This window comes from Gnatocerus cornutus, chromosome 6 (genome assembly GCF_029298725.1).
Source record: "Gnatocerus cornutus isolate USDA-ARS CGAHR chromosome 6, icGnaCorn1.1, whole genome shotgun sequence".
NCBI lineage: Eukaryota > Metazoa > Arthropoda > Insecta > Coleoptera > Tenebrionidae > Gnatocerus > Gnatocerus cornutus.
Window position 1 is genome coordinate 19,170,792 of NC_142238.1, and position 24,014 is coordinate 19,194,805.

Sequence of the window (24,014 nt, forward strand, 5' to 3'; positions counted from 1 at the left end):
TCACAACAAACAGACCAATGGCGAAGTATAATAAACTATCCCATTTTCATTAAAACCTTGTCTGGCGTACGTCCCATCGAAAAGTTATTAAACCAAATTTATTCATGGCACATTAAAAATTACTTTTATTATTCAAAATGGCCGTCTTGACAGTGGCTGATGAATCAGATGCTTGTCGTGCCGACCAAGCATTGTCGGGCTGCTGTTAGAATCTCATTATCTCCTCTCATAAATATTTCGAGCAAGTCAAGGTGGGGCAGTCGGTGACTAAAAAACGTACATTATGTGTTTTCGAGGAATCTTAATAATATGTTTTGTTTGAAAATTTTTCGGGCCGACGCCGAGAATAAATTTTAAAAAATAACGATTTAAATTGGGATGGGAAGAGTGGATTCTAGGTTTTGTTTACGAAGTCGTTGATTAAAAACATTCCGGTGTATAATTAAAGAACGTTTCGTCGTTAATGAGGTTGTTAATGTTGCCTTTGGTCATTTTGAGAAGTGTCTCTAATGTATTGCTATTGTCGTTAGAAATCGGTCGAATTTTTCGGTGGGCCGGGGGAAATGTGGCCTGAATAAATTTAATGGGAGAGGAGTATTGATTCGGGGGATGGGAGGAGACGAACGGGGAGAGGAATCCAGTCGATCAAAGTCAGGAAGAAAACAAAAAATACTAGTCATAAATCAGAAAATTCGTTGCTGAAACGAACTTATTTAGAATCCAAAAATTTCTTTTAAAGTTTATGACGAGTAGCTCTAAAATTATTTGTTTATTGAGAGTTTACGATTACAAAATTTTAAAAAGAAGAGTTTTCGAATTTTTCATTTATGAGGCGAACTTCAAATCAAAAATTTCTATTAAAGTTTAAAAATCCAACAATTTTTATGACAATGCAATAAAATTTAATAGACTTATAGCTTTAGACGCGTTTATTGGGTGTTAGAAAATACAGAATGTTAAACCAAAAACGAAAAAATCTAGAATTTTTTATTTGTGAGACACAAATTTCCAAAATTTTTATTTAATGTTGTAAATCGAACAAATTATGACAAAGCAATAAAATTTAGTGGACTTTATTGCCTTAGATGCGTTTATTGAAAGTTAAAAATTACGGAATCGCAAAACAATAAAAGAAAAATTAGAATTTGTTATTTCGGAGACAAGCATAAATTTCAAAAACTTCTATTAAATTTTGTAAATCTGGAATTTTTATGACAAAGAAATAAAATTTGTGGTATCTACATTTATAGCTTGAGATGCGCTTTTTGAGTGTTAGAAATGTTAAAACAAAAATGGAGAAATTTAGAATTTTTTATTTGGAAGACAAACACAAATTTCAAACATTTCTGTAAATCGTACAATTTTTATGATAAAGCAACTAAATTTTCTATACTTACGAGTATATCTTTGAATACTTTTATTAAACATTAAAAATTACAGAATATTACAACAAAAAGGAAGAAATTTTGTAAGTCTGGCAATTTTTATGACAAAACAATGAAATTTAATGAACTTATAGCTTTAGATGCGTTTATTGAATGTTAAAAATTACAAAATGTTAAAACAAGAAGAGTGAATTTAAAAAAATATATTTAAGGAAACAAACACAAATTTCAATGTTTATTACATTTTGTAAATCCGGTATATTTTTACCAAAGCAATAAAATTTGGTGGAATTATACCCTCTAGGTGCGTTTATTGAGTGTTAAAAATTACAGAATGCTTAAACAAAAAAAAATAGAATATTTTATTTAGAGGCAAACACAAATTTCTATTACATTTTGTAAATTGAACAATTTTCATGACAAAGCAATAAAATTTGGTGCACCAATTTCTATAGATGCGTTTTTTGAGTGTTCAAAATTACAGAATATTAAAATAAAAAAAATATATGTTTTTAATTTCAAAAATTTCAAAAAGTTTTTTAAATGCGCCAAGTTTTATGGCAAAGTAATAAAATTTGATGGACTTTCAGCTTTAGATACGTTTATTGAGTGTTAAACATTTCGGAATATTAAACCAAACGGAAGAATTTAGAATTTTTTGTTGAAGATACAAACCAAATTGCAAAAATTTATATTAAATTTTGTAAATCTGCCAATTTTCATGACAAAGTAATTATAGCCATAGATGCGTTAACTGAGTATTAAAAATTAAGAAATTTGAGAAATTTAGAATTTTTTATTCGTGAGACAAACACAGATTTTAAAAATTTCTATTTATAACATTTTATAAACCCGACAATTTTGATATTAAAATAATGACATTTAGTGGACTTATTGCTTTACATTTGTTTATTAAGCGTAGTTCCAGAAATTTAAGGATGTAGGAGGAGCTTAAAATGAAAAAATTAGCCCATTTAAATATTTGATAACACAAAAAGTGGAAAAGTTTAATTCATATGTAGATATAAAAATTCAAAGCAAAAATCGGATTTATAATGCAGTCTACTACCTATCTCGAATTTTTTGTCTAATTCGTCTAATCATTTGAATGAAAATCTCTGAATAATGGCCTCAAACCTACAAAAAAATAGAATAGCAATCTCTTCACTGTTTCATCGAATATTTAGAAATTTCACTTCACTAGTATACCAAAAAACCAATCTCCCCTAATTTTAACCATCTCAAAACGATGAAAGTTGTTTCTATCAAAACTCAATTAAAACTTGCCTTAATCTACTTTATTGCAAATTTCACTCCAAACTTTCCATTTAATCTATCGAATAATAACAACCAATTACACTGTTGAAATCCTGTAAAGCCATTACATGAGGCAACGTCAACGACCTTCCCAAAAAATCTCGTTATTATTAGAATCCACATTTCCCATCAGCAGCTGAACCCTAATCCGCAGCTTTATCAAAAAAATTAACTAGACTAATTGGAGAAAACCCAATTAGAGGTGAAGCATCCGGCTAGATAAAAAATCAGCGCAAAAATATGAAGCTTCTCATCATGAATTTTTCATGGTGGGGCATAAATCACTTTCGCAGGGTACAATAAGACCATAAACCCGAAGAATTGGTACAATAAAACTATAAAAAAAAGGATTGAAAGAGACTAGAAAGTCGTACCTTCCTGGAAGAGCGTTGAGGTGGATTTCACCCTTTTAGATCAGTACTGGTGAAAACTTTGTGAAGTGAGGTGACAACGACAGGAAAAAGTAAGTTCCCATTTACTTCTCACTTAATTAAATTTAAATCGCCCATAAATCAGTGTAATGCGGCACGTGATTGTTGTCATTACGATTATGTTAATCTTGTAAATTAGCCAGCGATAAGATCTCTTTTACGACGTCGCGTATTTCTTGTGAAAATGAAGAAAAATCACGGGGGTTGGGGGTGGTGAAAATTGTTGGAATTCGAGATCAGGAGTGCCATCTTTCAGAATAATGCTTTACAATGGGTTACCCTCTGCCGGCGATTACTGCAAGCGGTAGTTCAATCAGTGCAGCTTCTGACCAGCAGATGGCAGACAGCGTGGAGATAAATCATGCTTAGAATGCTGTAAAACAAAGACATTAACACTGCAATAAAAAAATCAAGCACAATAAAGTTATTGGCACAAATAAAGAATGCTGTTAATTTAAAAAGGCAGGTATATTATCAATGAATTGAACCATAAAACACGACAAGTATAAAATTGGCGTTTATACGGCTCTAAACTTATTTTAACGATCGGTTTAATCTGGCCTTTATTATTATTATCATCTCATAAACAGTGGTTTGATGATTGTGGCGCGTGCCTAGAGAAGCTCGTATTTTATTCGGCTATTCGGACGCACTTTTACAGTTTTAACTGCAGTAAAAGTCGCTTTAACGACCTTTTTATTGCAACTACCTACTCAGCCCGGGAGAATGCTCAGTTGCTTGAAAAGTCCAATAAAAACTCTTCTTTTTGCATCGGACCGAACAATAAGTGTGTTATCAGCGAGATAAGAACCCCCTCGTCTGTCTTTGTTCACGCAAAACGTAAACAAACACGGATAGGGTGGAAATTGACGCAAAGCAATGGAGACAGTCTAACAACGCGTTTGATGGAACATTTTCAACCCTTGCGGTTACGCCGCTCGCCTATTTTACTGTCTGCAAAGTAGAGGGAAGCACCGGTCTTGTTATCGATTTTGATTAACCCTTCCTGATTTCTGCATAAAGCCCCAACGACGTCCCAAGGAGGCCACTCCAACCCCAACCCCTTCACACCTCGCTTAATCCCTAATTTTTCAGGAACAAATTCCAGCTTAACCTGAGCGGCAATAATAATCTCAAATATCCCGCGAAACGCAGCTGCTACAATAAAACCCGACGTTTCACCCGTGTTGATGTCTCCGTCATCGTTTTCGTCCCACGATAAAACGAAACGGGACAACAAACGTGTGTCGTAACTTTCGCCGCTAAAGCGGTTTCAAATCGATTCTGCGACCAATCTCAGACACACTTTACGTTTCCGTCTCGCTCGGGGGCACATGTAAGGGGTGGGGGAGTGATGCTCGTTTGTCCGAGACCCCATCCAGCCAATAGCAGAGTCGTAATGGCCTCCGCACGCTTCGTTACTCTGCCGCCAGATAGCAGTTAAATAGCACATCGTAAATTTTATTTATTTCCCGCCCATTGCCCCTGTAAAGGCGGTACTAGCTTTGTGACGTCACGTCTTCAAGGCCCCCCCACCTAAAATATGAACCAACTATCCGGTTCGATTTGTTTGAATTTTCGTTTAATTGCCGGCGAAAAATTTTTAATACCGATTTATTAGTGCGTGAAGCTGTAAAATTTATTTTATGGCTTTTTCGTGTTGGCTATTGTAAACGTGCGCGAAAAAATTCGTAAGCGTGTATGTAAATTGCGCACTTAAGGGGCGACATTACCCTAATTGCGCTTATTAAAAATCCGGACAGGACAAATTGTTCCGAACAAATGTGGCCTTGCAAATGTATTTATTCGCACGAAGGCGTTGGAACAAGAAAACATGAAAATTCTACAGCAGTTTGCCTCGTTTCACCGCCTATAGGCTATCGTTCAATCGGTCTACATGAAGTCATTTTTACTAAATGGATTTCGTTAAAATTGTAACTTTACTCCGCCGGAATAATAACTTAAAATCGCGAAGGAAAGGAAAAGAAACACGGGAAGTTCGGAGATAAATAATAACATAAAAAACTTAAAAAATTAACCATCTTTGCCTGAAATTCGCCAGCGTGAGGAGCGCGTCCAGTATCCGCCGGAAAGAGTCCTCCGATTTATTTTTAACGGAACTCTCGTCTAATTTATGCCCCTTTCACATATCCTCAAATATTACTGTTTACATATTTAAAACACCAAGATTTATTTGCTAAGCCGCCTCTGTATATTTCTGACCCAAGATCATATTTATGGGAGACTGAGTGTACCACTTTCTATCAAGGAGTGTCGTCTCCACCACAATTACTTAAGATGGTAATTAATTTATCGTCGATTCTAATTGTTTGGTATTTACATAGAACTAATTACAAAGAGTAGAAATTAATTAGTAGCAAATGGTTGTGATTAAAAATTGAAATTGAAGGCTTATAGCTAGAGTTTAACTAGAGCTTTTTTATTAAAAATGTAGGTCTGGTTTACTGTGTACTTCATTTTTATGCAGAACGTTCCGTTCGAGGGTATGAGACAACTTACTTTTATTTTACGTGTAGGTAGATACAAAATTTAGAAATTCTCTAGTTATGACTTTGTGATATTCTAGAGGGAAAAATTGCAAAAAGTTGCTAACGCGGGCCGAGTTTGTATGAACAACTAAAAAAAATCTTTATGCGGTGCTGTTCTCTACTGCTGCTGAGGATCTAAATCTGACTCTAAAAATGGAAAACTTCAAAAATCAGCAAAATCTATGTCAGCAATTTAAAAAGCGTTGAAACAAAGTTTGTTTAAAATATAATTTTTGAAATGCAGTTATAGAAAAATAAAACTAAAAAATTAATATTACATGCAAATTCTGAAAGTCTAAACAAATAGATTTATATTAAAATGTTTGTATTTGTATAGTATATTAAAGAACGTTTTTTATAATGGCCAATTTGGTGCACAAGTTCCCGGTTTACAAAACGAGCCGTAGGCGAGTGCACCAATGCCATTATAAAACAAGTCCTTTATACAATTTTTTCGAATCTGCACCCTTTTTTTCATAAAAAAATTAAATTTTCCAATTCTAAAAGTTTTCGTGTTACACGATTGGTAATGGTTTTGTAACCACGACTTGCCACTTGATTTTCAAATTTAATTTCAAATTTGACATTTATTGAGTTTCACTGTCATTGAATTGTGACATAACGTAACCTAACCTCACAGCCAGTATTCACATCTATTATATTTAGGTACAATTATTGTTGGCCGCAAAGGACAATTCAATTATATTAATACATTTTTTATTCACGCAGCAATTAATTAAACACGAATCGTAAAATCCAAATTGACCAAAAACTTGACAGAAAACAGGTGACAGTCAGACTAATTAGTTCTGTCAATTCTTAAAAAACAAAATTTCCTACTTTGAGTTCTTTTATACAAGGTGTTTATAAATGTTTCTAGCATCAAGGGAGGCTCCTGTCATGCGTTGTTTTGCCGCTTTGTTTTCATAGTGAATATAACTATGTTCACAATTATTTCAAATGTCACTTACGTCTACGACTTTTTAGTTACGGTTTTGTGTCCAAATTTTTGATTTTCAGGTTTCAAACCACAATTAGAACAGTTTTCTTCTCAAAACTTACTTTGCTTTATGATTGAGGTTAACTACAAATGTCAGTTGAAAAATCTAAACTCACATTCATAATGAGCGGCAAATTTCATAGCTACCCTTGATGCTAGAAACATTTATAAACACCTATTAAGTACTCTAATGGACCTATTAAAGTGGCAAAATCTAAAAATTAATTTTTGAAAAATTTTGCGTTTCTAAATCTCTAATTCTCAATCCACAATTTTGAGTGAGGCGTTCATCGCATTTTACTTCCAAACCGTCAGTCAAATCAAAAAATTAACGGGGCAAAAATATTCTTCATAACATTCTGCGTAGGATCACATTAAAACCATCTTTCTAGCCCAGTAACTTTTATAGATCCGTTATTAATTGGACTTATGTAAAAAAATTACCTTGAACTTGCATGTTAGATCTGGGAAATTATAAAATAATCCAATGAAAGGTAAACACTAAAATATCAAGTTCAGAGTAAATGAAGCAAAATGCTAGGAAAAACAATTAATCCATAAGATAAATATTTGTAATTCGAGCACAAAATTGTTGCCGATTTCGCAACATCTCGGAGAAAAATATCTTCCATAAATTTAGAATTATTTAATCGGAACCAACTATAAATTCGACGCGCCTGATTTCAACATTATGTAAATTCACCGCACTTTAATTAGTAATTTCACTTTTCATGTTTATCTCCCAGCATCTAAACTAATTATTCCACTCAGCCATAACCCAGCAGTGATCGAACACAAGAGAAATTTATTGAAAAGCATTCGACAAGTATTTATACCCACGTTTGCACACATTTCAATCCCAGATAAGTGCTATTAGCTGAGTAGATTAATAGTATCAATTAGAAGGAATTTATGGCGAATCTCATCAGACGGTGTTTTTGTAAAACTTGAGGTCCAACCGTTGCCAGAAAAAGTGGTCCTCATCCATCTTCCTTCATCCGAAAACAACCATATTTAACGGCCTTCAAGAATTAGAAAAATATGGCCGAACCCATAACCAGTATGTCCACTTCAGGTTACCGGTCCTGAAAATGATGGCCACCAAACAATGAAGTTCGTTGCTTTCTAATCTCAATTTTCGTAATTTTTGGGGACATTATAAACCGTTGGCGCAGGATGTGATTTTTTATGGCGTCGTTTAACATAAAGTGGTTTGATAACGACTCAATTAGCGTTTTTGCCTTATCAATAGTCAATTAATTTTCTAATTGATTTCAAGCGATTGTTTACAAAGTAAGTGCATAATTTATGGCGCACAACGCTCTTAACTTAAAAGGTAACACAATTATCGTTTTCCTTATTTACTTAGAAACCCAATTACACCCAACTAGAATCAATTTATAATTATTTGAATGAATTCTGTGTGGGACTCTTTAGTGTCGCGTCAGAGAAAAAATTCCCCTCGCGCGTAACAGGACAAAGCAGGATATAAATAAGTCATTTTCTTATTTATGCGGTAATAACTCTTATATTTATAAATCAGTCAAAGCGGAATTGCTCGTTACTCAACATTGTTTCTGTGATGCGCACGTTCTTTGTGTTACATTCACGCCCATAAAGATTTAAAGTTCTAAGCAATAAACAATGAGGAAGTCTGTTATTACCGCAAATTGCATAATTGTAATGAGCACGGATTTTTCTGGGAGAAAAAAATCGTCAAGCCCACACTTGCCTGCTTAAATTACTCATTATTGTTGTTTATCGTGGTTTTTATCTCTCTATCAATTCAAAACATTTCCATGTAAATTTTTCAAACGACTTACAAATGGTTATGGCCGGCGAAAGGGAATAATCGATTGTCTTATCGATGTTTAGGAGGGAATGATCCCATTAGATGGATTTATTGGAGATATTTGATTGTCAACGCGGCTGTTAAGCCGTCGTCACACGAGACTGGTTGCAGAAATCAAAAAAATCAATGCTATTTACCTAATGGCTATTTGGAAATAATGTAAATACGTCCAGTTTGTGGAAAGCAGACTGGTCTTATCTAAACAAGGCGAGAAGAAGTGTTGGCGTAAAAAAGAGGTTCTTGAATTTTTTATCGCCTGTCTTTAGAGCTTTTCGAGGGCTGTAATGTCAGGTTTAGAGCCTGTGCTGGAAATGTCTAATTAGAGCGTTGATATGGTACTTAATTTAGGATTTAATTCCAGAGACAAGCTGCGTTTATGCACCAAATTATGGTTTCAATAACTTTTGGAGGAAGACATTGAAAATTAGGAAAATCGCTTCTTCGTTTTAAGGGCTTTTCATTGAAATAAGCTTTTCAGGTTTTAAATCCCAAAAATTGCCGTTTCACAACAAACGGTTTTTGTAATCTTGTTATTCCTGAAGCTAAATTTTTGAAACTTGTGGAAAATATTGCCTTGAAAAATAAATTTTTATCTTCAGAACAAACAAAATTTCGAAAATTATTGAAACTTGTAATTCACTTATTAGTTGGACCGAAATCTTGAAATTTAGGGAAATTACTGCTAGAAACTTACTTGTTAAGTGTATGAAATTACAAGATAAACAAAGGAGCGGGAGGGATTTGGAATTTTTTATCATTTAGAGAAAGTATATTTTTTAAATTTCAAAAAAAACTCTTGTAAATCAGATATTAGTCGGTTGATAACCTTGAAATTTGGAGAGGTTATTACATCTTACATGCTTGATAGTTCTAACAAATTACAGAATTATTGAGTGAACTGAACAAATTGCAGGAATTTTTTATAGTTTAGAGCACGCAAAGTTTGAAAATTTCAGAAAAACATTTGTAAATCAGTGATAAACTAGACTATAATCTTAAAATTTGGGAAAGTTACTACTATATACTTGCTTGTCAGTTCTACAAAATTGCAGAATTATTGAGTAAAATGAACAAATTAAAAAAAAAAATAACATTTAGAGCACGCAAAATTTTGAAATTCCAGAAAAACTTTTGTAATCTAGATATAAATTGGACTATAATCTTGAAATTTGGGGACGTTACAACGTGTAACTTGCTTGATAGTTCTACTAAATTACAGAATTTTTGAGTAAACTGAACAAATTTTAGGAATTTTTTATCGTTTAGAGCACGCAAAGTTTGAAAGTTTCAGAACAATTCTTGTAAATCAGTTATAAATTGGATGACAATCTTGAAATTTAAGGACGTTACTACGTTTTACTTGTTTGTTAGTTCTACCAAGTTACAAAATTATTGAGTAAAAATAGACAAATTTTAGTATATTTTTTTTTCATTTAGAGCACGTTAAATTTTGAAATTAGTTTCACTTTTGTTAGTCAGGTATAAGTTGGACTATAATCTTGCAATTTGGGAAAGATACAACTTTTTATTTGCTTGTTAGTTCTAGCAACTTACAGAATTATTGAGTAAACTGAGCAAATTTTAGAAATTTTTAACATTTAGAGCACACAAAATTTTGAATTTTCAAAAAAACTTTTGTTAATCAGATAAAATTTGGTTTATAATTTTGAAATTTGGGGAAATTATTACCTTAAACGTGCTTGTTAAATCTGTCAAATTACAGATAAGTGAAGAAACGACAGAAATTTTGGAATTTTTTATTGTTTAGAGTAGGTACGCATAATTTTAAAGTTTCAAAGAAAAACGCTTGGAAATCAGTTATTAGTTAGACTATAATCTTGAAATTTGGAAAGATTACTACCTTAAACTCGCTTGATAGATACGCCAAATCTCAAAATAACTGCAACAGATAGACTAATTTTTAAAAATTTTCTCTTTTAGAAACTCAAATTTTTGCAAAATTCTTAAAAATCGCTTCTTATTTCGGATGTTTGTGGGACGATAACGTCCAGATTTAAGAAAATTCGTACTTTTAACTTCACCATTGAATTTACTAAGTGGCAAACTTTATATATAACTTTTTTAGAAATTTTTGATTGATTGGGCTAGACTCTGGACGTTCAAAATTTCTGAAGGTTACTAATTTAACTTCATTCTTTCACTTACCAAGTTACAAGATAATTGAGCAAACATTCCAAAAGTTTCTGTCTAAATTAGTAAAACAAGCAAACATTTGATTTAACATATACCGGATTATCCCAAGAAACGTCCGGAAAGATTTACTATCATCCACCTGGCCATTAATTCCGCTTTAATTAACGTCAGTGATATTTCTTTTTACCTGTCCGTCGTGTTTGTTTGTTGGCGAGGCTCGCTTATATATTTTACAGCCCATGGGTAATTTTTCAATCGGGCGGGAAATTTTTTATCCGTTTCCAATTGTTCATTATCACATAAAAGAAATCAAGCCGCCATAAAAGCCATACCCGAGTGTCATCTCCATGGTATATTGAGAAATCCGGACCCCCCGTCAATAAATATTCCGATTTTCTATTGGACTCTTCAGGCAACTTCTAATTTCATGGTCCGACACCGGCGCGTTCTTTACCCCTCTTTCCAATTTTCGAACCCCTGTATCTAATTACAGTATTTCTCTTTGAAGGTTAAACGATCCAAAGAGATTGGATGTAGTTGGAGACGTCGGTCCCTCTCGGATACCTGAGGGTTTTTAGGTTGCTTTTTCGCTTTAATTAGAGAACTGTACGTTATCTGACATTGCAACGTTTGTTCCACCCACCCAAGATGCCAGGAGAATATTTTACCGAAATGGCCACACACAATATATTATACCTTTTTTCTCCCGTCTGTGAAACTAATTTGCTGGGGTTTTTATCGAGTTTACCTGATGTTCGGAAAAGTGATCTGCGTGCACTCAAAGTATTATTCAAATGAACGCGAAGTCGTTGCATAATATTGGGTTTGCATACTATTAACCTTATCAATCCTCTCGACGTAAAATAATAATTTCCAACGAGCTCGTAAAAAAATAGCCGATAAATATTTCTTTTCAAACTCTAACGCCATAGAAAAGCAATAAAATCCCAATCGAACCTTAGCTCGTAATTTATAGCTTGATCAAAATGAATTATATTTTCGAAAATCCTTAATTTACGACCGCGGGCTCTTCTGTTTTTCAGCGTACGCAAATGCACGTCACTGGATAGATACTAAAATAAAAGGCCGTGACAAAAGTTATAAAACATTCTTCCGCTGCAGAACCTGCGTTTGACAGGAGAAATGTAATTTGTGACTCCCTAATGCTGAGGGCAATCTCGGAGCACTGCGAATTGGGAATATGAAAATAGGGATTTATTAAGTTCAATAAAATATAAAAAACTTATCTCCCGAAATGTGATGTCATCATCAATAACAATATAATTTCAAATTTACGGGTCACTTGAGATGCCGATGTATTGTCTGCGAAAAGGACGTGTGAACACGTAGCAGCACCGTCGGAGACAAAACATTCGAAATTTGAGCCCCCAATCGATTTTAATTGAACCAAAAGTCATTACGCCATCATCCAAGACTGTCATTGTTTGAGCAAAAAGCGTCGCCGTTGCGGTATCGATTGTCGTTTCGGAATATTTGAATGCATAATGAAAAAGTAAGCATAACAATATGTTCCAAGCATATAACACACATTCTTCTGGTTTTCTTTTCCCTTTACTACATAATAAGGCCCTTGGATGGGTCGTACAGATCGTGTCTCGATCGTAGTTCGCTCAGCACCGGGATACGTTGAGCCACGTTAGGTTCCGAGAGAATAGACCATGCTGGGGCTAAATTGATCAATTCAATAACCGCAATGTGCTACTAAAGTTTCTGCCTCCGCTGTTATATTTATAAGCTAGACTATTGCATACGCTATAAGGAAATATTACACACGTAATATGTCGACGTTCCCCACTTCCAGAATATCATCTCGAAATCATCATTGACAAAATATTTACGCCCCGGGAATTCCCTTCATTACTGGGCCAGTCTGAAAAACGGAACAAATAATGCAGTTTGGTGCTTTCAGCACGAGCCCAGATAATCACTGCAATATTATCGAGCGGTGTATTGTCACCACGGTGCTGAAACTTTCACAGAGCGCTTCAGTTTGTATTTTATGAAATTTGGACGCTGCTGAAATTCAAAGGATGATGTGTTCATCTGCTGCAATAAAGGCTTCTCTCGTTCATAAAGAGATCATTTTCAAACACTGGATTCTTTGGGGTTTAACCGAGTTGTGAGTAGTATACAACTACGCGGATAATCAGTTTTACCTCACAATTCAAAGTGGTAAAATAGTATATTATGAAACGCGTTTCATAATGAACATTTTGCCGCACGCACGTTTCTAAAGCACGAGTAGTAAGTGCGGCAAAATGCATTATGAACAAGTATCATATGCTATTTTTTCTATTTCGCCTTCTATTTCTAAATATAGGGAATTTTAGGGTAGTTGGCATTTGCAAAATGTTCGGGAAAAAATTCGAAGTAGCCAAATCCAATTTCAGTCAGTTTGACAAGTGTGACGTTTTGAGGTTATCGGAACGCAAGGGAGCCAAGGGAGCGAAGATGTTGATCATGATCATGATGGTTCTCTTGCATCCAAAGAGTTTTTCTCCGATGAATTATTAAGCCAAGTACAACAAGAAATAATGGTGTATTGATCGATTTATCATGGTTTATCAAAACCAAAATCTAAATTGTCAACGTTGACGGCAGGTTGACGGTTTGTCTGCTGCAAACCTAAGAAAAATATAAGTTCCTGGAAATATTGGCACGGGATTAGTCTATTACGATACCGAAATACGCTCAAACGCGTATCGAAACATCTTCATTATGAACGCGAAATAGAAAAACGACTTACCCGGTCATCTGAGTTAACACGCCTCTAACGGAAACGCACAATTTGAGCAGTCACAAACGCGGTCTTCCCGAAATTTGCGATTCGACACGACGAACGATTAAATCCAACTGATTTGTTTATTCATTGCGCGTTATCGGTATCGGCGTATCGCAAAAAATCTGATGGTGCAGTAAACACTGCTCAACCTTTTTTTCTTCGTTTGATAACCACAAGGTAAAGTTTCAAATTGGGATTAGTTGGGATTACGTATTGGCCATAATCCGGGGTCAGCACTATTGTTATTATTACATCAGAGATATTTCGCTACTGATGTGGTTTTTTGGGAATAGTTGTGCTTCTGTGTTATCAGGGAACGGTTGTTTATGCTAATAGGTGACAATAAAGACGTGTGATTTTTGGCCCAGTCCTCATGCCCCGCAAAAAAAGTGAAGCAAAATTCCATGGAAAAAAGGAGTCAAAAAGGTACAACTCAAATCACCAGTGGGCCTTTAGAATTTTTTTTTTTCTGACGAAAATGTCCTCAAATTTAGTCACATCTAGGCCAAGAGAAGAGTCAATTATTATACAAAGTAGTTCGGCGTAAAATAAATTTGAGAAATTTCAAACCCGAATTCGTGAGTAAAACTGCAGATAAATTATTGAGACCTATTAATTCCTTGTTAAATTTAGTAAATTTAGTATAGTATGTATAAAACAGTCAATTTGAATTATCCATTTCCTAGGCAACGAGAGTCTAATATTCATCTGACCAATGGATGGAATTGGCTACAGTTTTTTTGTCTTATTTCGGTTATTTTTTGAGTTTAATAATTATAATTTCGAAATTTTGGTTCAGAATTGTTGCCTTCATAAGCCCTTTTTCTCTGGGGCGCGAGTTCTGAGACACCTGTATAGAATTCTCTATAGAACTGTCCTTTAAGCTTTATTGTTCATTTTTTTCGAAAAAGAAATTCCGACTCCGTCCCCGGATTGAGTTGACAAGAGGAAAAAAAACGTTATTTTTCATTTTACAAAAAAATTACAAAGGAATAATATTTTTTGCTTAATTTAAAATAAATAAAGCTTTAATTAAAACTTTAATAAAATTCTTCTTAAAATCGGAAAAAACAAAAAATAACAAAGAACTTTTATATTTTTAATTTTGCAAAAAATGTCAAAGGAATGAAATTTGTTCCTCAACTCAAACCAATTTCCACTATTTGATTGACCCATTACCTGTTTTAGCACATAGTTCAATTCTAACTCGTAATTCTTTAAGACTCTTTCGAATTTTCTCAATTATTGTTAAGGATGCAATTGCATTTTTTTTCTATTTTTTTAATGCTTACTCATTATTGAGTAAATTTTTCTTTAATGTTTAACGCCTTATTTGATATTGTGAATCCACAGTCTGCTATTATTTAAATACGATTACAAAATAAAAATAATAAAAAATAATTTTAAGAGTAGAATCTAATAATTTTAAAATTTTAATTGCAGATTTATCTGTTTTGAAATAAGCAAAAAATGTTATTCCTTTGTCATTTTTTTATAAAATGGAAAATAAACTTTTTTTCCCTCTTGTGAACTCAATCCGGGGACATACTGTATATTGTGGTCGATATCTAGCTTATTTGTTGAACAAGCTTTGAGTTATAGTGCTCGTTTTACGCAGAATTTCACGTAGAACCCAAAGCTGTGCTAATTTTTTCAGTACGTCAACAAATAACTCCATATTACCCATTCTTAAAACATAAAAATCAAATTACCTTGGCGATCTGTATGAATCGATTTCTCTATGAGACTGTACTTTGAAGTTTGTTGTTAATGTGAGATCCATTGATATTAGTTTAGGTTAACTAAGAGAAGCGTTGATTATCCAGTTGATACCTCTCATTGAAAAAATTTCCAATTTTTTCTCGCACAAAGTAAAATTCTAGTCGAATTTAAATTTTTGAAATTTTTGACATTAGACTAACCATTGCCAACTGTCACATTTTTTTATTTTAGGTTACCTAAAGGAAGGATCCAGTTGATATCTCCCAATGTAGAAATTATCAATTTCTTTCATTTTTTTCGCACTAAAAAGTAAAATTCAAGTCGAATTTGAAACTTTAAAATTGGACTTTTGACATTAGAATTAGAAACGCCCATTTAGTTACCACTCTCGCCAACTGTCAAGTTTAGGAAGATTTGTATTCGTCAACCTTAGTAACTTTCATGTTTTGTGAATAGATATTATATTTTGAGAATGGATAATATGTAACTTTTTTGTACTCATGATTGAAATTTTTTTTCTTGGCGATAATTTAGTCATAACTTCAAATTTTCATTAGATGGTTAACGGAAAATGTAACTTTTCCAAATTCAAAGTCGAATTTTAGGCAAATCGTTAAATTCCTTGTGAAATTCAATGTAAGATAAATTTCAACTTGTAGCAATTTAGCTTATTTATCGTTACAAGAAAAAGTTTGATATTTTGACATTAATAAAATATAGTTTCTTACATTTGAAGTTTCCATTTGGTGAAATTTGACTAGAATGACATTTATACTTTTGACATATTGACGAGAGATTGTAGTGGTACCAACGCACAAGGAAGAGCATACACTGCATTTAAACGCCCTGAAATTAAAAACAATTAAATCACTATTAATAATCATAATACTACTAGGTTAGACGGTAGACAAAAAACTGTTTCACTTACCCTTGTTCGCATCTGAACCGACAAAATCTTCAGAAAAAATGTATATTATTCTCGAAAAAGTAATTCCAACTAAATCCTTCCACTCCAGAGCCTCCAAAAAGAATTTTTCTGTGATAAAACACTTTTCGCTTGAAACACTCCCGCCAAATCACACTAACCTGATAAAACAGATTTTCCTGCACAACACTGTTGCCACAACCACTGCACTAAATAACACTTGTTTGCGGCTAGTAACTCAAAAAACTCAAAAATTGAGAATTTGAAGTAATTTGATTACGAGACGAACCGGAAGATAAGCGACATTTCGGGGAATGTCAAGGAGAGATCGGGCGCGTTCGGAAGTCACGATTGTGACGTCATTCAAAGGTTGAAGCCGAAAAGGACACGGCGTTGCGCGAAAGTTTGAAACGAATTTAATTTAAAATATTTATTTCTCCTCCTTCGAAAAAATTGTAATTTAGCACCCTTAATAAGGATAATGAAGGTAATAACGTCGCAAAATTTCATTGTAGTATTTAGGAAATTAATTATTAGTTATGGAATTTAAAAGACAAATAGGTATAATTTAGAATTGACCCAGAAAAAAAATTGTATTTCTCGGAGAAAAAAATTGTAATTTGGCACTCGTACTAAGCGTAAGGAAAATAGTAACACCGCCAAATTTCATTGTTGTATGATTAAAACTGAGAGAGTTGTGGAATTTTAATAGAAAATATGGTATAATTTGAAATCGGAATAGAAAAAAAAATTCAAATTGTTCTTTCTTATGGGAAAAGTCTATAATTTGGCACTTTTAATAAGTGTAACGAAAATAGTAGCAGAGCCAAGTTTCATTCCGGTAACCTGAAAACTAAACGAGTTATGGCATTTAATAGACAATTTGGTATAATTTGACTTCGCCCTACAACAAAAAATTGTCAAATTTTTCTTTTTTGGGTAATTTTTTATAGTTTTGTAATCTTAATAAAGATCATGAAGATAGTAACATCGCCAAATGTCATGGTTGTAACATTAAAACAGTTACAAAATTTTATTAAAAATTTGGAAATTCCACTTCGTCCCAATTTTTTTTTTAAATTTGGCTTCTTTGTTCGAGAAAATTAAATTTTGGCCATCTTAATAATCCTAACGAAAAGAGTAATACCTCAAAATTTTGTTGTTGTAACATTAAAGCCAACAGTTATAAAATTTTATTAAAAAATCAGAAATTTGAGTTCGTCCCAATTTATTTTTTTTAAATTTGACTTTCTTGTTGGAAAAATTTGGAATTTGGCTGTTTTAAAAAGGGCAATGATGAGAGCAACCCCGCTAAATTGCATTGCTGTAGCATTAAAACCAACTAAGCTATAAAATTGTACTTAAAAATCGGAAATTTGAGTTCATCCCAAAAAAATTGGAAAATTTTATTTTCTTGTTCAAAATATTTGAAATTTGGCCACTCTTCATAAACGTAACGAAAAGAGTAACATCTCGATAATTTTGTTGTTGTAACATTAGAGTTAACAGAGTTATAAAATTTAAAAAAAAATCGAACATTTAAATTTGTTCAAAAAAAATCCTAAAATTTGTCTTTCTTGTTGGAAAAATTTGTAATTTGGCACTCTTAACGAAATGAATAACACCCCGAAGTTCCGTTGATGTAACATATACATATTAAAGCTAACAGATCTTTATGAAATTTTAATATATTTAAAAAAATCGGAATTTTGAGTTTGTCAAAAAAATCCTAAAATTTGTCCTTTTTGTTGAAAAAATTTGGAATTTGGCTACATTAAAAAGGGCAATAATAGTAGCAACCTCGCTAAATTTCATTGCTGTAGCATTAAAACCAAGAAAGTTTGATTACAAAATTTATAATTTCAGTTATTAAAAAAAAGCGAAAAAAATTTGCCTTTCTTGTTAGAAAAATTTGTAATTTGGCAGTTTTAATAAGCGTAATGACTGCAAGAACACACATAAATTTAATTGTAATGTCGTTGAAACCAACAGAGTTATAGAATTTAATATATTTGGTCTTTCAATGTGTCCAAAAAATAAAAATTTCAAATTACTCTTTTAAATTACTCATTTCAAAGTTTAAGTTGGCAAGAAATCTTATCATTTTCACCCGTCATTAGAAAAAATCAAGTGAAGCCCGTAATTTTAGTAAATTTAAGCTTGCAAGTCTGCTTTTATTAAAATAATCTACCCCTCGGCGTCCCCAGTTATTCCGCTGTGGGTGTCCCAACAGTATATTAAATTCTATTTCTCTTTGTTCGTCCGTGAAAACTCCAGAAGTTAACGTCTAGACAGGAAGTGCAATTATGTAGTTAGTTTAAATCGAAAGAGTGAACTTGCCCTGAAGATGATTGGTAATTTATGTAAAATAATGGTGGGCAGCGTTTAGGGGTTGGATGTATTCCAAGCGTTGCGCATTGCGGTCAGTTAACCCTCTCGCAAAAACTTTATCAATTAAAACAAAGCGCATTTCCAAAGAAATTTATTCAGTTCAGACAATCTGTACAATACATCTTATAGGGTTATACAGTTATATATGAAACATGGCATCAAAGCAAATGGTAGCACTATAGAAGTGATACGGTCGTTTATAATACATTCAAGAGTAATTCGGCTGGAGAGCTGGTATGGAAGTTCTACCTCAAACAGTACGAAACATGTACACTTACACTACTTACGATATTATAAACATTTTATAAATTACGATAATGACAGTCATACAAACGTTCCACAACTAAATCCGCACTGTGTAAATGATATGGTTTCTATAAAGTTTTCCCAAAAGAAGCAACGGGTTCGCAATGACCGAAGAAACAAACTTAACAAGTCTTGTACCAAAGGTATGCTCTGAATCACACGAGATGTGATAAGAGATTGCACTTGCTTTTCTAGAAAACTAATCAACATAGAAAATAACTAAACGTATTGCACTTGAACAGCAACAATTTCCTTTCTCTGAATCAATGCGAACCGCGCCGAAACGAAAAGTGTAGAGCTTCACGAAAAATAACTCTTTTCTATCACAGGCTGAAGAGAGCTGCAATCATTTTTTCACAAAACCAACAAGCGACGAGCATTTTGCGCGGAAATCAAGCGCGAGGTGTAATGTTATGTACAAAATAAAATTCGTTTGTTTGATTTTGTGAAACGACATCCGACACACAGTCACACTATGGGGCACTGGAGGAAAGCGAAATGAATTTAGGTACACATCGACTAAAATAAATAACGAAAATCCTAGGCAAGTAATTGGTACTTGTACTACATTATACTGGTTTTTGCTAAATATGTAAGACCTACATCTAGAAGCTTTTGTCCTTAAAAGCGTTAATCAGTCCAAGTTTGCGAATATAGGGAATTCATTAACATTCTACATGGCCGTAGCTATATGTATTTACACAACTGTCTGTACAATATTCGTGAAGGATGATCGGATTAAGTAACTCAGCAACAACTAATACCGAAAAAATATAATTTGAAAAATTAACAAAAATCGCGTATACGTATTCATTTTTACATAGAAACTAAACACTTTAGAATTTACAATTTGTGACTTTTTTTTGAAAATATTGTACAATTTTACGTATCTAAATGTGGATGAGGCGCTCCCGCCAACAAACTATTACATAGTTTTACACATAACAACATCAATAATCTAAGAAAATATTTTACACGAGAAGACGAGTTGGGATACGACAATAGCTATGAATTAGAAGGGAAAATTACGCTTAGATGTATGTAAGTTAATTTTGTTACTACTAAACTGTATTTTTAGGTTTTTACTACCCTGACACCAAATTACGTATAAGAGTACTAAGAGTAAAATACTCGGCCGTTTCAGTTTTTTTGTATTTTCGGAAACTGCTGGAAACTTCAATATATGTAAAAATATATGAGTGAGTTCCTGTAGGTCACTATAATATGGCTGGTTGCTTATGATAAGCTTGGCACAAAGTTAAAGTAAATAACAAGCAACAAAAGTAAGTAAAACATTAAACGCATTTCAAATGCCTGTTAAAACTTAAATTAATCACAACAGTGGTACGTAAAATAACGTCGATGAGTTTAGATCATAACCTTGATCACAACTTAAAAAATACTATAAAAATTACTTTAAGTATAAAATATTAACGTGAACACACTACTTTTATGTACAACGAATCAAACACAACGAAGCTTTTTATAAAACAAAAAGTTTGAACTCGTCACTAGAGTCACGCACTGTCACTCTGTCTGGTTTTTGTGCGAACTAGCTCACAATTTTTATGTAGGTACTTTGGAGACGGCTTTGAGGAGGTCGGAACCACCGCTTTTGTCCAAACTCATTTTCATAGGGTCGTGGTGGTGCTGGTGTATAGAAGAGTGCGTCTGCTGTTCGATCTTCTGCTGCTTCTCCTGCTGCTGCTGCTTGTGCCTCTCCTGCTCCTCGCGCTCTCTCCTCGCCTGCTCGTTTATCTCTTTCACCGCTCTTAACTCCTTCTTCAATTTCATTCTCCTGTTTTGGAACCAGATTTTGATCTGTCTTTCCGTCAAACACAGAGCGTGTGCGATTTCTATGCGTCTCCGCCTTGTCAGGTAGTGGTTGAAATGGAATTCCTTCTCGAGCTCCAAAGTTTGAAACCTTGTGTAGGTTTGTCTTCCACGTCGTCGAGGACACCCGTTGGGACCTGCGAAAGAGAAAACCGATTTGAAAAAAAAAACAATTTTATCGTGCAATAAAACTTAAAGAATGGTGACTTTCTCTTTTAGGGATGCTGTAAACCCTTTATTAAAGAACTAAAAAACTACCCGAAGGAAAATCTTTAAACCGTTTGACTTTCTCCAACAAAAAGGGTTCTAACGTTCCGACAGTCAGCATCTCTCACTGTCACTGAGATGGCTATAAAATATAACCGTTACGGTTCTAAGCCCTGTTTATACGTCAAGAAAAAGCGCAATAAAACATTCCACGGACTCTTTCGAGGATGTTCGATTGCCCTTTATTACGGCTAAAAGAATTCCGACCAGATATTTGCCCGTAAATGCCACGGAAATACAAAAAGTTAAGTGGATATCGCTGCATTGCGGCCACCGGATCTAATTGCATTCTCCCGGGGATAGACAAAATTCCTGATTTATCACTGAAATTTTCTAGACGCTATTTGTCATCACAAATCCTCGACTTGATGATCGATAGTTTGTTTGAAGTCGGGCGCTTATTTGTTGTCATAAGAAAGTGATCTGTTTGGGCGACAACTATTTGAAATTTTATAAGAGCGCTTCCTTCGTCAAGTTAAGCGATAGAGAATTTATTTGCTAATATATTTTGGTCAATATCTAGATTATTTATTTATTAATTATTTTTATTTATTAAGTTATTGGTTCTCATTGTACGTAGAATCCAAAAATGCACGATTTTTTCCAGTAGATTAATAAATAACTGAGTTAGGGCCGATTCAAGATTCAAATTGTTGTTTTTTTTAATGCTCAATTTCTCCGAAACTATGACAGATAGAAAGAGACAGTTTTCGCCATCGATTTCCTCGCAATTTTTTAGTTTTTAAATTTACCGAAAATTTGATTTTGTCGAAGAAATTTCATGACTAAAACTATGTCAAACTTCTGAGATCGATATCTCCCTTATTTTTGGAGCAAACTTATGTTGTTCTAGCTCATTTTACGCAGAATTTTACACAAATTCCGTGCTCGATTGTTCAAATTCGAAATTTAATTTTTTCAATATAGAAGTTAGCTGCTTTTCGGTGTTTAATTCAGACACGGTCGGCATCTCGATGATTTTTGAAGCAATTTTAAAGTATTGGTGCTCATTTTACGCAGAATTTCACGTAGAATCAAACTCGTTAAGATCAGTCTACAAATAACTGAGTTATGAGTGATCAAAGTTTCGGATATTGAATTCTGAGTTGGAAAATTTTCAAAGCTCAATATCTCCAAAACTACGGAAGATTTTAAGAAACGGTTTTCACCATCGTTTTTCTCGGGTCATTTTACTTTAGAATACGCCCTTAAAAGTCGAAAATTCGATGGTCGATTTTTTGGGCAAAAAAATTTTGCGACTCGATGCAAAATTTTAAAATTTTGGTTTTTTGATTGCTCCTCACAAACTACATGCCCTATGGATGTGAGATTTGGCCAGTTGATAGATCTTGAGCTGCTCTTTCGATCGATGTATAACTCAAAGGTACTAAAGGTCGATTTCGCGCCGAAACAGCGTCTCGAAAATGACCTTCAAATTTTTATGTGTTTAAGTATGGAAGTTATTAGCTGGTTTTCGGGCTCTAATTCAGATACGCTCGAAAATTTCGCTTATTTATGAAGCACTATTCAAGTATTGGGACTCATTTTACCCAGAATTTCACGCAGAATCCAAAAAAGTAAGCTCGTTAAGATCGGTCCACAAATAACTGAATTATGGCCGATTAAAGTTTCGGCTTGATTTTCATTTTTCACAATTTTAAAGCTAAAAATCTCAGAAACTACTGCAGATATTAAAAAACGGTTTTCGCCATCGTTTTTTTTTCGCGACTTTTTAGTTGAGAAAATGTCCATGATTAAACGTATGTAATTTTTCAGAGGTCTCGCTTATTTTCGTAGCAAACCTACATTATTTGCCCTTATTTGACGCAAAATTTCACCAAATCCAAGCTCAAAATCCACGTACGACAACAAATAACTAAATTATGGCCGTTTAAAGTTTCAGAAATTGATTTTTAATGCTCAAAATCATTTGTAAACCCAACTTATGTTATTATATATTATACAGGGTCCGGCAACACTTGTGTCCACCCCCAAAATCGTCTTTAATATTAAAGTTGCAATTTTGAAAATTTGCATACGCTCATAGTTGATAAAGCTCTAGAAGCTGACGGAAAAATTTGTTTTTTATCACGGTTTGGTTGGCGTCGAAACGCCTAAGAAGTATAATTTTTAGCGATTTTTCAGTTTTTGCGGAAATATTCGCGAATTCAATTTTTTTTCAACATAACTGTGATACAAATATCTGAGTTTTTATTTTAGATCTAATGCAAATTGTGTTTAAAATTTGCGAAAAAAACGCTGTTTTATCAAGTTAGTTTTCAAAAAAGACAGCGCAGTGGCAAACTACGTTTACACCAAAATTTCACATGTCACTTCATTCACTCTTATAAAGGTTAATTTTGATTAACACGGGCACGTTGCACTTTATGGACACCAAAAATCGTTAATTAACATTGACAAAGCGACAATTTCACCAAGTAAGACTTTTGTTACAATCTAAAGTGAGCCAAAAGATAGATGTCATTTGTGACACAAGATGTTGACAGATAGGTGTAAACGTAGTTCCCAATTTTGACGTAATGAAATTGGAAACTAACTTGATAAAACAGCATTTTTTTCTCAAATTTTGAAGACAATTGCATTGAACTTAAAATAACAACTGAGATATGTTTAACACATTTATATTGAAAAAAAATTAAATTAAGGGTTGATATTACAAACCTTCACAATTAACTAAAAATTACATTTTTACGGCGTCGCGACGCCAAAACTGTCAGTGATAAAAAAACAAACTTTTCCATCAGCTTCTAGAGCTTTGTCAACTGTGAACGTATGCAAATTTTCAAAATTTTATTTTTAAGTCAAAAAATAACTAAATTAGAAGTATGTAATTGGAATTTTGGGTAGCAAAAATTTGGAAGCTCCTGAATTTTCGGTGTCAATATCTCCGAATCTGCAACAGATAGAAAAATGCGGTTTTTAATATTATTTTTCTCGCCCTCTATTGTATATTTCGGTGTATAAATTTCATCCGGAATTTTCGATATTTCTGGAACTACGACAGGTTCTTGCCGCTGTTAAGTTCGCAGATCTGGATCCCCGAAAAGGTGTGAAATTT

The 24,014-nt window shown here is 33.5% G+C and overlaps 1 protein-coding gene across 2 annotated transcripts in view; it reads right to left on the bottom strand.

Annotated features, from left to right (window-relative positions):
- Positions 1 to 20,401: 20,401 nt before the first annotated feature.
- Positions 20,402 to 24,014, bottom strand: part of LOC148173652 (homeobox protein abdominal-A homolog) — a 33,651-nt gene continuing 30,038 nt past the window's right edge. For both annotated transcript variants that reach the window (XM_088038240.1, XM_088038239.1), the window contains exon 3: positions 20,402 to 20,805. In XM_088038240.1, the coding sequence (XP_087894366.1) occupies positions 20,402 to 20,805 (404 nt within the window). The remainder of the gene's footprint in view (positions 20,806 to 24,014) is intronic.